Source organism: Quercus robur, chromosome 8, assembly GCF_932294415.1.
Source record: "Quercus robur chromosome 8, dhQueRobu3.1, whole genome shotgun sequence".
Classification (NCBI taxonomy): domain Eukaryota; kingdom Viridiplantae; phylum Streptophyta; class Magnoliopsida; order Fagales; family Fagaceae; genus Quercus; species Quercus robur.
This window is the reverse complement of record NC_065541.1, coordinates 53537050-53551980: the sequence shown is the minus strand read 5'-3', so window position 1 is coordinate 53551980 and position 14931 is coordinate 53537050. Positions and strand designations below refer to the sequence as shown.

Below are 14931 nucleotides of genomic sequence, written 5' to 3'. Positions count from 1 at the left end.
GTGATCTAGTTTTAATTGAGTTGCCGAAAAGAAGGGAAACTAATAAAAACAAAAGAAGTCCCATTCAAAAGAAATAAAAATAAAAGAATTTCGTTAATGACTGTCCAAGAGTAATTAGAGTATATATTATAATATCAATAATTCTTTTTTTTTTTTTCTCTACCACTTTTCCAAAAATAAGTCATATCAATTTTCCACTCAAATAAAAAATAAAAAAATAAAAAAAAAAAGTCATATCAATTACGTACTTAACTAATTTTGCTTATTGATAGTATTAAGCAAGCACTTTACAATGCTTCATGAAGAACAGCCAAATCAGAGCCAAATGATGAATAAAAAAAGCCACTACACATCCTTAGTAAGTGTGGCAATCACTCCACAAGTATAAGTGCTAGTAGGGTGTGGGGGGGGGGGGGGGGGGGGGGTAAGGACCAAAATTCAAGTTTTCAAGAAAGAGTTTCACACACACACATATATATATACACACTTAAATTAGGTTATAATAGAATTTCTATCTTGTATAAAAAAAATTAACAAAAAAAAGTACCAAAATTGAGAGGAAAATTAATATGGAGTGATCAACAACCATATCATATGTAGATGAAGAGATTTTTAAAACCCCAACTTTAATTTCATTGTCAACTTATGCACATATTTTTGGAATTTAAGTAGAGTTGTATTTTTAAGCAAGTTATTTCTAATATAAGATAAACTTACCAAATTTAACTTAAACAAACACAATTTTCATTTATCTCAATAAAATTTTAGGGATAGTACAATTCAAGAAATTTTAAGATGTGAGACCCCTATATTTCAACCCCACAAATTGGTTGGACACTACCAGGCATGTGTTAATCCTTACAAGGGATTGAAAACCATGAGGTACTAGCCAACATGTTAAGCTCAAATTTGTAAAGGCCAAGTAATAATGAAAGCATAATTTCTAAATCCTAGAAGGGGCATAAAGAATAAAAGCATAGTTACAATATAGTTGTTTAATTTCAGACTAGTGGCCTCTTTTCTTCATCTTGTCCTAAATTTTCTACTAGAGTTATCTCCTCTTCACTGCTGGCAGGCTTTGCAATTTTGGCACTGGCAGAGAAGTTGGAGGACCTCTTGGTGTGTTTATTTTCAGGCAAGAGCTTCAATGTGATTCCCATAGCAATTAGGAGAAGCCCAGTCCCATGTTGTTCAGTCAATGGCTTTGTAAATATTAAGTATGACAATAATAATGTCACCGCCTTCCTTGCTGTTGTTATCTGTGAATGAAATTTTTTAAATTAAAATGAAGTTAGGAAGGAAAAAAAAAAATATATATATATATATATAAAATATTTTCTACATTAACCTTGTTAGGCCCTTCATTAAAAAAGATAGAATATGTACTTTGGTATAAAAATAAATAAAGAAATATTTGTACTCAGAGGTTTGAAACAAATGGCACTAAATGTTGAAAGTGTCAGTTGCAATAGAAAGTCAAAAACACTACCACCGACGACACTTGATTGTACAACAAGGAAGATTTTGAATGCACAATCAATAGAATGAAATTTATTAAAAGTTATACAGCTATAGGAGCTTATGTTGGCATAAATTGACATAAATGAAACCTGGAAAAAGCTTGTGAGAAGAAATGTACCATGGCAGTGGTGGCAGCACCAAAGAGGGCTATGAGGGAAAGGACAGAAACTTGGCCGATAAACGTGGCCATGGCTTCAAACACTAACACGCCATAAACGTATGGATGCTACAAAAAACAGTAAGATCTTTTAGAAAGTGTAAAATGCATTATGCACCATTGAGTTAGGTGGGAAAAAATGAAGCATTTTCAATTGTTACCTCCCAACATGAAACCCATGCTTTGAATAATTCACCCGTTACAAGCATTGGTGGAATCAAGAGAGGCAAACCAACTACGGTGGAGCAAAACAGCATCTCAGTCTGCACAATATGAGATTGAAAGTAACAAATTAAGTGTGAAGGACAATTTTTCCATGAATACCTTTTTAGTACACGTTTAAACGCCCACATAGAGATCAGTAGGCCATGAAAATCACCTGTGTGGTTTCGGGATTCATGGTAAAGATAGCTTCTTGCAGATTACCCAAAAAGGAATCCATGATTAGAGCTCCAGATACCATGATAACACCAATTACACTGAAGTTGGGAGAAGTTTGTGCATCTGCTAAGGTGAAGAGGATCAAACCCACAACCAAAAGTACTGCCGATATGTATTCATGAGGCGGGTATTTCCTCCTCAGACCCGGTATGAATGCACCCATTATCATCACCGGGAGTACCTGACATACCAATATTGTAAAATTTAGAAAACATATTTAAGGACCTGGTTACTAATTGGTTCAAAGTGTCAATCTAAGCTGCGAATGTGAACTATATTGAAAATTTAGCAAACAATGGATCTCATTTATCAAAAAGTAACAAAATTATCTTGAAAGCCTCAATTGAATTCAGAAAAGTCACATTTTTACCAGTCCATAAAAGACTTCAATTTAAGAAGTGATATGGAAATACAAGGTACTTAACAACTTAAATATTTATCAAATTTGAACAAATAATTTTCCTATTTTATTAACTGAATTTACATACTTTCCATTATTACAGAACTACAAGTCAAATACAAGGTACTCAACAACTTAGAACATTTATAAAACTTTAACAAATAATTTTCCAAATTTATTAACTGCATTTACTTAATTTCCATTATTATAGAACTAGAAGACCTAATCCAGCAAAACTTGTACAACTAATACTAAATTGTAAATGGAATTTGCTAGTTACCTTTGTGGATTTGAACATGAGTTGTGCTGGGTAGTTTAGGTAAGCCAGAGACCCTTTGGTGAGTCCATGTGAACCCATAAGGACAGCAGAGAGTTTCACATAAGTCTTCCATGGGTTTACCATTTGCTTTGGGGTGAAGCCTTGGATATAAAGCAGAAACAGATAGACAAATCCTTGAACAAATGTAAAATACCAACCATAGCTGAAAACAAAAAACAAAAATAAATAAATAAATGATTAACCAAAATCTATAATGAACAAACACATCCTATTATTCCTATATTGGTCCTATAAAAAAATTTATAAAAACAAATCCTATAATATCACGTATACCAAATAAGACAGTACCAAATTAGTAAACTAACCTGAATTTGAGCCGATTGTACACGTACTCCTGAAAATTAGGCAATAATCAAGAGACATTTAGAAATTTCATTGAGAAAAATCTTTCCATTATGAGCTCTTGAAATTACAATTAGTTGTACAAATTCCAGAAATTCTAGTATTGAATTATAAATGGGTAATTTAGACCATAATCAACGAAAGGGTCAAATTTTCTTTTCCTCCGGAACCAAACAAGGCTACCAGAATAGTAAAAACGTCATTATTTCGCCATTAAAGAAAAGAGTTTCTCAAAAACTATCCATTTTGCTCTCAGAGAAACAGAGCACAAATTAAGAGAGTAATAATAATAGAATAATATCAATAAGAAGAAGTAGAAAGAATCAACAAGACTTCACTTTCTTTCCAAGTTCCATTCTCATTTTCTCAGCAAACAGGAGAAAACCAATCAAATTCAATCAAAAAAAAAACTGCACAATTTTGCAAGAAAACTGAGAAATGTAAAAAACCTAATTCTTTTTTTCCCACCCTTTTTCTTTTTCTCATTCACCAAGAAGTTCAAAAACCATTCTTTATATTTTTTTTCTCAGAGAAACCAAAGATAGCTCCAAATACCAGAGAGAGTGAATACCTCGCAGATACCATTGACAAGATAGCCAAAGAAGAAACCAGATGAGCAAATGAGGAACTGTTGCCATTTGGGTCTGGTTGAGAGCGAAATCCCAAACAAAGACCGTTCTTGTTCCTCGTTCTTCATTGCTTTTTTTCCCTTTCTTTTTCAAACAATCACACACTCCACAGACACACTTTCCCTCCTATTGGCTTTTGGGTATCAATCAAAGTTGTAAAATCAATAAAAGAATCGATAGCAAAGTTTGTTCAAAGAGTGTTAATATACCAACTTCGTTTATGGTGGCATTTGCATGTTACTGTGACTCTCAGAGACAGAGACAGAAAAAGAGAGACGGTTCAAATAGAAAAATTATATCTGTTTGATTATACTAACCACGTATAAAGCATGAGTAATAGAGAAGATTTTGTGAGAAAAAATAGTCTTTTTTAGAGGGAAAAAAACTTAAGAGGAAGAGGAAGAGTCACATTCTCTGCTCTGCTCTAGGCTCTAGCTTCGCCTGTAGAGAGAGAGAGAGTTAAATGAGGAAAGCCTTTTTCAATGTACGTTTCCTATGGAAAATTTATGGTTTGGACTTTGGAACCATGGAAGGATTGTTAGAATGTGTATCGTACATTTGGCTTTTTCTGTACCTCTTTGGATCAGATGACTGTGGCCCATTTGTTATGGAAGTGGGGTCCACACAAAACTCACCATCTCTTGATTTCAACCTGTGATTTGGAGTTTACCTCATACATGATGACTTTTATCAATGGTCAGAATACGTTGACATGATGATGTGGAGTTATTGGTCATATGGAGATTGACACACCCGATTGGGGCTCTTGAGATTCTTGTCATGTATGGTAATCTTAAACATAAATCGTATAAGATCCTCAAAAATTAAAAGGTAAATCCAATAGGAGTGGGATATGTAACTCAACCCATTTTGGTAAGTAGAAACCTCTTAAAAGTTAAATCTTTTTTTATTTTAAAGTCATCATGTTTGTTAAAGTTATGGGCTAGAGAAAAAAATATGAGAGACATCCACAATATTTTTACAACATTTTCACAACAAATCACAGGTAGTTTGTTGTTATAGGTTTAAATTTGAACATAACACTAAAATTACTTTTTTGCCTCAACAATAATAAGTAATAACTAGTAACAACCTGTTACTTAGGATTTGTTGTAAAAATATTGTAGACACATCATTTCTTAAAAAATATTCTTTAGAACCTTAATCCCAAATTTTTTCTTTTAGGTTGATTATGGATTCTTATCCAATTAGTCAAAATCGGTTACATGTATTTTTTTCCTTTCATTCTATGATATTTGAAATCATATTATTTGTTACTTTCTTAATTGACATGTCTTTTTAATTATTTCTACTATTGTTGTTTTTTGTTTTTCTCTACCTTTTTTGTTTCTCAAAAAAAATAATAATAATAACTTGAATCAATTCACTCCTTCTTATCGATACCTTAATCTATATTCTATAAATATGATCAAACTATCTTAAGTACTCTTCCTTCTTCTTTTTTCCATCAATAGGGGGTCACCCTTATCTTTAAGTTAATTTCATCATTTCTAATCCTATCTTTTTGTATATATCTACTTATCCATCTTAACATTCTCATTAAACTATACTCATTTTATGAATATGTTGTTTTTTAATAGCCCAACATATGGTATAATAGAGCATAGCTTGTTGTATGACAATTTACTCCTTACTATAAAAGAAAGAAAAACCAAAAAAAAAAAAGTCAAGCTTGAATTGTTTAATTTTTATATTGCTTCAAAAAAATTTATATTCCTTATATTGGATATTTGCATATATATATATATATATATATATATATATATGTAAACTAATCATTAATGTAAGGACACAATTTAGCTCCCAAACCCAAAGAATGGTTGAACTTAAACTCAAAGAGCCCAATACAATGAATTTGTAGAAAGTGGATTGGAAATCTAGGTTCTAATGAGTTGTGTAGCAATTACAGTTGATTCAAATGACCATAAAGTAAAAATGGACTAGTTGTATCTAATGAAAATTGTCCTCAGCACAGTCCAAGAAAATCAGTTCTTGTATATATCTCTTGAAGTTGGTTACAAATATTGTTCTTATTGCTACAATGATTCTCTCTTAATTCTCCCATCCTTCATCTTTAGGGTCTCCTCTTTGTTTTATACCATCTTCCTCCTTTCATCTCTACCCTCCACATGTAGAGTGGATTACTGGTGTTGATCTTTGTCCCATCAGCACTTTCCTGAAGCCTCTAGTAGTAGCTGTAAGGCTAAAAATTACTATTCAAGTATCACTTCCTCATTAATGTGGCCAAAGAGTTAGCTACAGAGCATTCAATACGGTGGTAGTAGTTTTCTCTTAGATTTCTTAGTCCATATATGTCTCGTACCTCTTAGATATGTATCCTTACTAGTAGAATTTCCTGGAATGTTGCCCTGGATGGCGGACCTCAGCTTTGATCAGCCGAGGTGGCATCCCTCCTCGGATCACTTTCTTGGACTCTCATGATCATACCTCACCTCTTCATTCACTAACACAAACTCCCTTAATAGTGTTTCCCCATCCTCGGATAACCCAATGTCCTCAGATTGGGCCCCCGACCCAACATATATATAGATACGCATTACTAAACCTACCACCCCTACAATTAATTTGAGTACTGAGCTTAGCTGTTTACAACCCTAATTGGATTTGTGATGAATATATTTTAAAATTCATAACTTCAATGGTCATTTTCTCATTAGTTTCTTTTAAATATCACAAGTTAAAAAAAAAAAAAAAAATTCTAAATAACTACTCATATTCTTTTGTTTGGTGATAACATAGTGCTTAAAACCTTGAATTTGTATTTCATAGTTTGAGTATGGTGTATCATTCAATTATGTATAAATAAAATAATTTTATGATTAATATAATTGTTATTGGCTCAAGATTACTATACCCATAAATGTTAAAAAAGATTTTAAATAATAATAATGACAGTATCTACCCTAGATATTAAATTCTAATAAATGAAATAAAAAAATCATTTGGTTAAATAAAATGATGATACATAAAACAAGCTTACTTTTTTTTAGTTAAAAATACATGTTTCATTAAAAAAAAGTTGATACATATATAAAAAATTAAATTAATATATCAAAAAAAAATTGAGTTTGTACTTTTTTAAACTAAATTTTGTGCCTTGATGTAAATTGGTTAAACCTATACTTTTTTTTTTTGGTTAAACCTATACTTTTTTTTTATGAAGTTAAGCCTATACTTGTTAAAGTTTTAAATTAAAATATTATAATCAATAATTATAAATGTTACTTTTATTATCTTATAAAAAAAAATGTTACTTTTATTGAAAAGATTAATCTTACACTATTACCGACATAACAAACAATGATATTCGGAAAATTTTACTTTTTTGTGCCCTTGATGTAAATTGGATAAACCTATATTAGGAGTAGAAATTCTATTATGACGTCACCGGGTGATATTTTCACTCTCTCTACTTTTTTTTTTCGGTTGTTCACCTTTTTTTTTTGCGCATTGTCTCTATAAAACAAAGCGAGCTTACGTCACTGGGGTTTATACTACTCTCTCTTTTTGTGGTTAGTTGTTCCTTTTTTTCCGCTCCCCTTAGTTGTCTCCATATTTCTTTTCTTCTCTTCATTTTTTTGTTAGTTACACTACTCTCTCTTTCTTTCTTTCTCTCTCTCTCTCTTTTTCCTCAGTTATTCGCCTTTTTTCGCTCCCTCTCATTGTCTCTATAAAACAAAGCAAGCTTTCTCTCATTTTAGTCGTATTCTCTTTTCTATCATTCTCTTCTCTCATTTTTCTTTTCTTCTAATCATTGTTTGCTATAAGTGTCTCAAGGATGAGGAGACACACCCGTGTGGCTGCTACAACATGATGTCTTCGAAAAACCGCTCGTCCAACTGAGAGCAAAACCACAAAGACTGGTATCTTGTTAACTTTTTCTTTTTTTCTTCTTCTTTTTCATTGTTGTTTTTCTTGTTTGGTTGAATCATTTTTTTTTTCTTCCTTCTTTTTCCAACATTTGTGTTTGTTTTGTGTAGAAATGAATGGGAAGGGTAGCACCATAATTAGAATCTTATACGGACAAAATTACGCTGAAACAAAAAATGCAAGAAATATATATATTAATGGGAAGGGTAGCACCATAATTCTAATTGAACTTTTTTTAAGTTTTGCCTATATATATATATATATATATATATATATATATATTGTGAGATCAGACCAATGGGTCAGTTTCAATAGATTGTAAAATTGTGTATATTTTGCCAATAATTTGACCACAACAACGTATAGCTGTAGAATAATTAGTAAAAGTGTAAAACATACATGTTATAATAACTTCCGTTTACTTGATGAAACAATAATACTATTAAAAATATGCGATATTTATAATTAAAAGTAAAAAAATAAAATAAAATATCTTGCGCATTATATTTTATGAAAATACTATAATTTTCCCCAATTTTAAATTTTTAATGGTCTTATGAGAACTATAATTGTTTCCCGTATTAAAACATGTTATTATTAGTCTATTTAGAATTCGCTTATTTTATTGAAACTGAAAACTTTTTGCTGAAAGTACTATAGATAAATGTAAAAGTTAGTTGAAATAATATGGTGGGACCCATGAATAATATAAAAAAGTGCAGTGAGGCCCATAAATGGTAGTAAAAATAAGCTGAATAGTAAAATAAGTTGGTAAAAATAATTTTTACCAAACACACATTAAATATGACAATACAACTATCAAAATCAATATTTCTTAATTTCATATTTTATAATCTATAATTTATATTGAAAATTAACATTTTCAAATTTTTATTCGATCGTAAGCTTTTAATATAATTTGGATAATTAGATTTTAATGTCATACAAACAATTAAATATTATATATTTTTTGTCATATATATTATATATATATTTAAAAATTATAACAATTTTCTTGAAAATACATCCAAAAATTTAAAGAAAAGAAAAAGGGAAAACTATATACTAAAGCACGTACTTATCAGAGTATATTCCATGTGTTAAATTTTAGTAACTATTGTCCATAGAATAACAGGCCAAAAAGAAGGACACAAGGAAACTCAAATAATAGGAACATCATCAAAAGTATTAAGTATGTATAATTCAATTTAAGTCCCAATTAGTCCAAAATGGACCAAATGGGACCAAAAACCCTAAAGAACACAATTCACCTATAACTACTTTCCCCTTTCTCTTTTGTAAGCTCACTCCCAAACATCTAAAAAATGGAATTTCCAACTCCTCCTCTACCTGAACGTGGAAAGCTCCTATGCTCAAACTAAGATGGCGATACCCAATGTAAGTTTAGTCGTTCCACACCATCCATCTCCTTTACGAAGATTGTTCTTAGTATAGTTCTTTGTTGTTTTTGGCAAAGGAGTTGGCTCTGTTTTTAACAGCGTGTAGACTTGCTATCTTTTCAGGTTGTAGGCATTCAAAACATGGGAAATTCTTGCTTTATGGGGGCAACATTGCAAATGGTTGCTCAAATGCAAGAAATTAGAGAGATAGTAGCACAGAATAGGTGTCGGTCTAAGGGATTTTGTTTGCCTTGTCTGCTTCGACCATTGTTGGATGCAATCCAAGATGACCAAGTTGATGTATTTTCACCGGTCGACCTTTATGAATTTTTACCCAGTTGTTTCCAATCTCTTTAACTTTTTTATAACTTTTTTTTTTAAATAAATTCTAATTAGGTTACCTAGTTGTTTCCAATCTTTTGCAGCTTTTGTTAGCACGTATTCCTGGGGAGACCAATTTGATGCAGTGGAGTTTTTCCAATTTTTTGTTACTCAAATGGGATTGTCTGTATCAAATTGGATTGAATTAATTTTTTTGTTAAAAAATTTGATGCTTGTTGATACATATATAAAAAATTAAATTAATATATCAAAAAAAATTGAGTTTGTAATTTTTTAAACTAAATTTTGTGCCCTGATGTAAATTGGCTAAACCTATACTTTTTTTTTGGTTAAACCTATACTTTTTTTTTTTAATGAAGTTAAGCCTATACTTGTTAAAGTTTTAAATTAAAATATTATAATCAATAATTATAAATGTTACTTCTATTATCTTACAAAAATATGTTACTTTTATTGAAAAGATTAACCTTACACTATTACCGACATAACAAACAATGATATTTGAGAATTTTTTACTTTTTTGTGCCTTGATGTAAATTGGTTAAACCTATATATATATATATATATATATTTTGGTTAAACCTATACTTTTTTTTTATGAAGTTAAACCTATTCTTGTTAAAGTTTTAAATTAAAATATTATAATCAACAATTATAAATGTTACTTTTATTATCTTATAAAAAAAATGTTACTTTTATTGAAAAGATTAACCTTACAGTATTACCGACATAACAAACAATGATCTTTGGGAATTTTTTACTTTTTAAAGCTATTATGTGACTTAAGAAGGCAAAGCAAAATTACCTTCCTTTTTTCATATCAAGCTATTACGTGACTTAAGAAGGCAAAGCAAAATTACCTTTTCTTTTTTCATATCAAAAACTAGCAAGGCAAGGATTCTTGTGATGGCTGAGACAACTAAAAGGGTATTTAAAATCGCACGATTTGTAATTTAAGTGAAGTTTGACTGTTTGAGGGGTTGATTGTTGAGATTTTTTTTTTTCTTTTAAATTTTTCTTGCTTATCCAAAAAATGTCTAAGAAAAATTGCATTATTTTTTTTTGTTTTTAATTTTTTATTTAATTAAAATAAAGAATTTTTATTTTGATTATTTAAAGTTTTTTTAAGTCATTTATATGATGTGGAATAGTTAAATCCACGTGTCACTCAATGGACACATCACACATCAGCAAAAAATTTAAAGGAGAAGTTGTTAATCAAAATGACATTTAAACGTTAGGGAGTAAAATAGTCAAAACGACATATAATATTAGGAAGTAAATTCAAATTATGAACTTTATAGTGTAAAATTCAAAAATCCTTCAATTTTTAGAGGTGTTTTTTGGACTTTAGCCTAATTTTAGTAACTAAAATTATATTGTTTTGACCTTTGAGCTTATGTGGCATTTGATAATCAACGTCTCAACTCTCAATGATAATGGATAAAAGGGAAAAATTGCAATTGGCCTCAAATGTAAGGATCTATATATAAAATTTTAAATGTAGGGGAACAATATCAAAATTACATCAAATTCAGCTGAAACAATATCTAAGTGTCCATTTGGATAGCTTTTTTTTGCCAACTTATTTTACTATTCAGCTTATTTTTGCTACTATTTGTGGGTCCTATTATACTTTTTGGTACTATTCATAGCTCCCACTATACTATTTCATCCAACCTTTACCTTTATTTACAGTACTTTCAGCAAAAAAAAATTTCAGTTTCAGCAAAATAAGCAAATCTTAAACAGACCCTAAATATGACAATACAACTATCAAAATCAATATTTCTTAATTTCATATTTTATAATTTATATTGAAAATTAACATTTTCATATTTTTATTTGATCATAAGCTTTTAATATAATTTGGATAATTAGATTTTAATGTCATACAAACAATTATATATTATATATTTTTTGTCATATATATTACATGTATATTTAAAAATTATAACAATTTTCTTGAAAATACATCCAAAATTTTAAAGAAAAGAAAAAGGGAAAACTATATACTAAAGCATGTACTTATCAAAGTATATTCCATGCGTTAAATTAGTAACTATGGTCCATAGACCACAGGCCAGAAAGAAGGGCACAATGAAACTGGACTTTGTCCCATTTGACAACTTATATAAATAGAGAAATGTTATGTAACCGATATTTTCACAATAAACTTTAAATGTCAGGTTGTTATAGGTATTTGTTGGTGGGCAAAAAATGTAATTTCAATTATAAGTTCAAATTAGAACTAAGTAAGTTATTAGAACTAATAAGAACTTACTACCTATAATTTGTTATAAAAATATTGTAAAAAAATTGTGGACTTAACACTTTTTATGAAAACAAGATAATTAAATATACAATGCAACCCTGGCATGGAAGAAATTAAAAGGTAATTATTGTTGAACAAATCTTTTAAACCAACCAAACCCTTTTGTGAAAAATCAAAGATTTGTATACTGTACACGATTAAGTATGCAACTATCATATTTTATAGCTTATCCTGACAGATGTCTGTTGTATTAATTCATTATAGTATCCTGCTATTAATTTTGTTTTTGGTTGGGTGAATAGATAGAGGAACAGAAGGGTTCACTTGCTAGCTGGTTGTGCTCATGTAAATGGCTATGTTAAGATATTTGGTCATCCTTCTTTCCTAGTCAGTAGGGTCGTGGAGGCCATCTTTAATGGCATTTAATTTTTGTTGCTCTCGTTTTAATGGGGTTTTAATAGTTTGGGACCAATGGATTTAAGTTCTGAATGACTACGTTTAAAATTCAATTGAACTACAACATTCTTAACTTAATAACATTTTACTTACTAAAAAAAATCAGAAACCACTCAGTGATATAATCACATAACTAATATGGCCAAACTTTTGTGGTAAGAACTGACAACGAAGATGAATGCACTAATAGTTGAAATGTTATAATTGCCAAAAAAAAAATCCTTTTATTATTTAAAACTGAGTTTGTGTGTGAAAGAAATCTATTTTCCTTTCCTAATGGTAGCCGGATAAAGTTCACCATTTTATATTTGTGTAATTAAAGATGTTAATCGATTTTTAATGCAAACCGGCTAAAAGACCCAAATTATAAATCTTACTTGCATTGAGAAACAAAGAACTAAGTGTTTATATCGTATATGGTTAATTTATAGTGAAATGCCTTTCCACGTGTTGCACCCTGCAGGTTGATTTCATAATTGATTTGAAAAGTTAATGTAAAAATTAGTTAACCTCAGAGTCATTATTTGCATCACAATAATAAAAATGACACATTAAGAAGTAAATTTTAAGTATATAAATTAAATAACAAACTTTTTTTATTGATGAACAATTTACTTACCTTTTCAAATCATATCATCACAGGATGTTTTCAAGAGTTGACCAAAAAAAAAAAAATCAAAAAGATTATATCGATACGATTAAACCTAGATTCAATTCCCTTATTCACCAAAAAAATCAAAAAGAAAAAAAAATGTTGAGATAAATTAATGGAAATCTCTTATCAAGATATATGTTATTAATCGACCTATATGTTAATCCCATCAAACAAATCAAGTATATATATATATATATATATCTCAGAATCACACCAAAAGGATAACAAGAGGTTTTTTTAGAGATAAATGGATAGAGCATCCTTCTTTAGCGGATCAATCACATTGAATAAATAAAATTAACATACAACTAACTCGTATGGCTTCTTCTTAATTAAACTCTTGCTCTTAGCCTAAGTGGTCCTTTTCATTTTTTGACTGAAGCATAATAAGTTCATTAGCTCCTCGTCAAATCCAAAGAATCAAACAAAGTTTCGTAATCATAGTGCATACTATATATGCAACTCAACAAAACACAACTTGCGCAAAATTGCACTGCATGTGTACGTAATTGCAACGATATATATACACACGTTGAAAATTCTGTTTTTCTCATGCCTCTCATCCTATTCCCTCTTTATCTGATATCGCTTTCTATTTAACCGTTGCAAACTACACATGCATATATGTAGAATATATAATATATGTATTGAGATTTGAGAATATCCATTTGTGTAAAATATCGTATAATTGGGTTCCACACAGTCCCAGCAATGAGCAAAGTGGTCCTTTAATTATTTATAGTTTTGGAGTTGGTCCCAAAGAGCAAAGTGGTCCTTCCTTTGATCCTCGGTTATGCCAAATATCATTTTAGGCACGAGATTTATTGTTGCTGTTGAGACTCTGAGAGTTCGCAATCTATTGGCAAGATTTTGAGATGTACGATTTGTACAAGTTGTGCATGTTCTTATATATATGCAGGAATAAACAAAGGACCAACAAAAATTATATGAATCAGATGGAAAATTCAATATTTCATGGCACATATAAGGTCCTTTTAATTGAATTTAAATTGAAAGTAGTTAAGCAAATATACATGGATACGGGATATATTCTAAATTTCTAATTTGAACTGTTATAATGTTATGGCTAGGAGAGTTTTTTCTTGCACAATTATGAGAGTCACCAATACGCACCTAATATAACATTTACTCAACTTTGGGTGAGCGAATTTGAGCTCAATCTCATTCTACTTGGTATAATCTACTAATGAATACTTGCCCTCAAATCATTGGCCTTGATACCACTTGTAGGTGAGAATACTTTAATGAGATTTCAATTGAGAGGTTAATATATTGTATAAAGACATCATTTGACTCAAAAGCTTAAGCCTATAGATATAAACTTAACTATATTATATTAATTACTCATTTCTTTTATTATTACCCAAATGTTTAACAATCACGCAATTCAAATGTGACTATTCCAATAAAACTACACCTGCATGTTAATCACACAAGATTGGTGTGTATTAGGAAAAGAATTTTTCCTCCTTGATAGAAAATTATGGCACGAATAATGAGCGTACTTAATTAGTTAATCGATGGACCAAACAAATTGTACCAATTGGTTGCTGATTAACTAGTATAATATATCTTTCTCTGTGCCGTAGCTTAGATAACTGGGCCTCAATTTAAAATGCTAAAGACTTTTTATTTTTTTGCTTGAATAATGCTAAAGACTATGACTCTGTTTTGTGACAAATATTATAAATACCCGAGTTGACTACAAAATGTTGCTTGAAAGGTTAGCAATGGGCTTCTCGCATATTTGTTCTCATTGAATCCTAGATTTTGAAATTTGACTTTGGAATTAGCTATGTGACGAATCCATGATCTCTTGCCCCTTTAAAAGATTATGTTTATTATTTCTTTTAAAAAAACTTATAATTGTGAAAAATATTATTTTAGGTATTTTAAGGTTTTGAGTATACACTGCTAGATCTAATCAAAGAGACAACTAAAAGAAACAAAAATACGATGATTAATACAAGGTTTTTACAATCTTTTTTTTATTAAATAATCAGCTCACACTCATTGACCTAGAACTATGGGGATAGCTCA

At 29.9% G+C, this 14931-nt stretch overlaps 1 protein-coding gene across 1 annotated transcript; it reads right to left on the bottom strand.

Moving 5' to 3' along the window:
• Positions 1 to 721: 721 nt before the first annotated feature.
• On the bottom strand, positions 722 to 4310 carry LOC126697025 (UDP-galactose/UDP-glucose transporter 2-like). The gene is made up of 7 exons (XM_050393828.1): positions 3773 to 4310; positions 3165 to 3193; positions 2800 to 3001; positions 2058 to 2300; positions 1840 to 1941; positions 1640 to 1747; positions 722 to 1259 (listed from the first exon to the last, which is right to left on the bottom strand). Exons 1-7 carry the CDS (start codon positions 3896 to 3898, stop codon positions 1002 to 1004), a joined length of 1068 nt encoding a protein of 355 aa, XP_050249785.1. The 5' UTR covers positions 3899 to 4310; the 3' UTR covers positions 722 to 1001.
• Positions 4311 to 14931: the final 10621 nt, after the last annotated feature.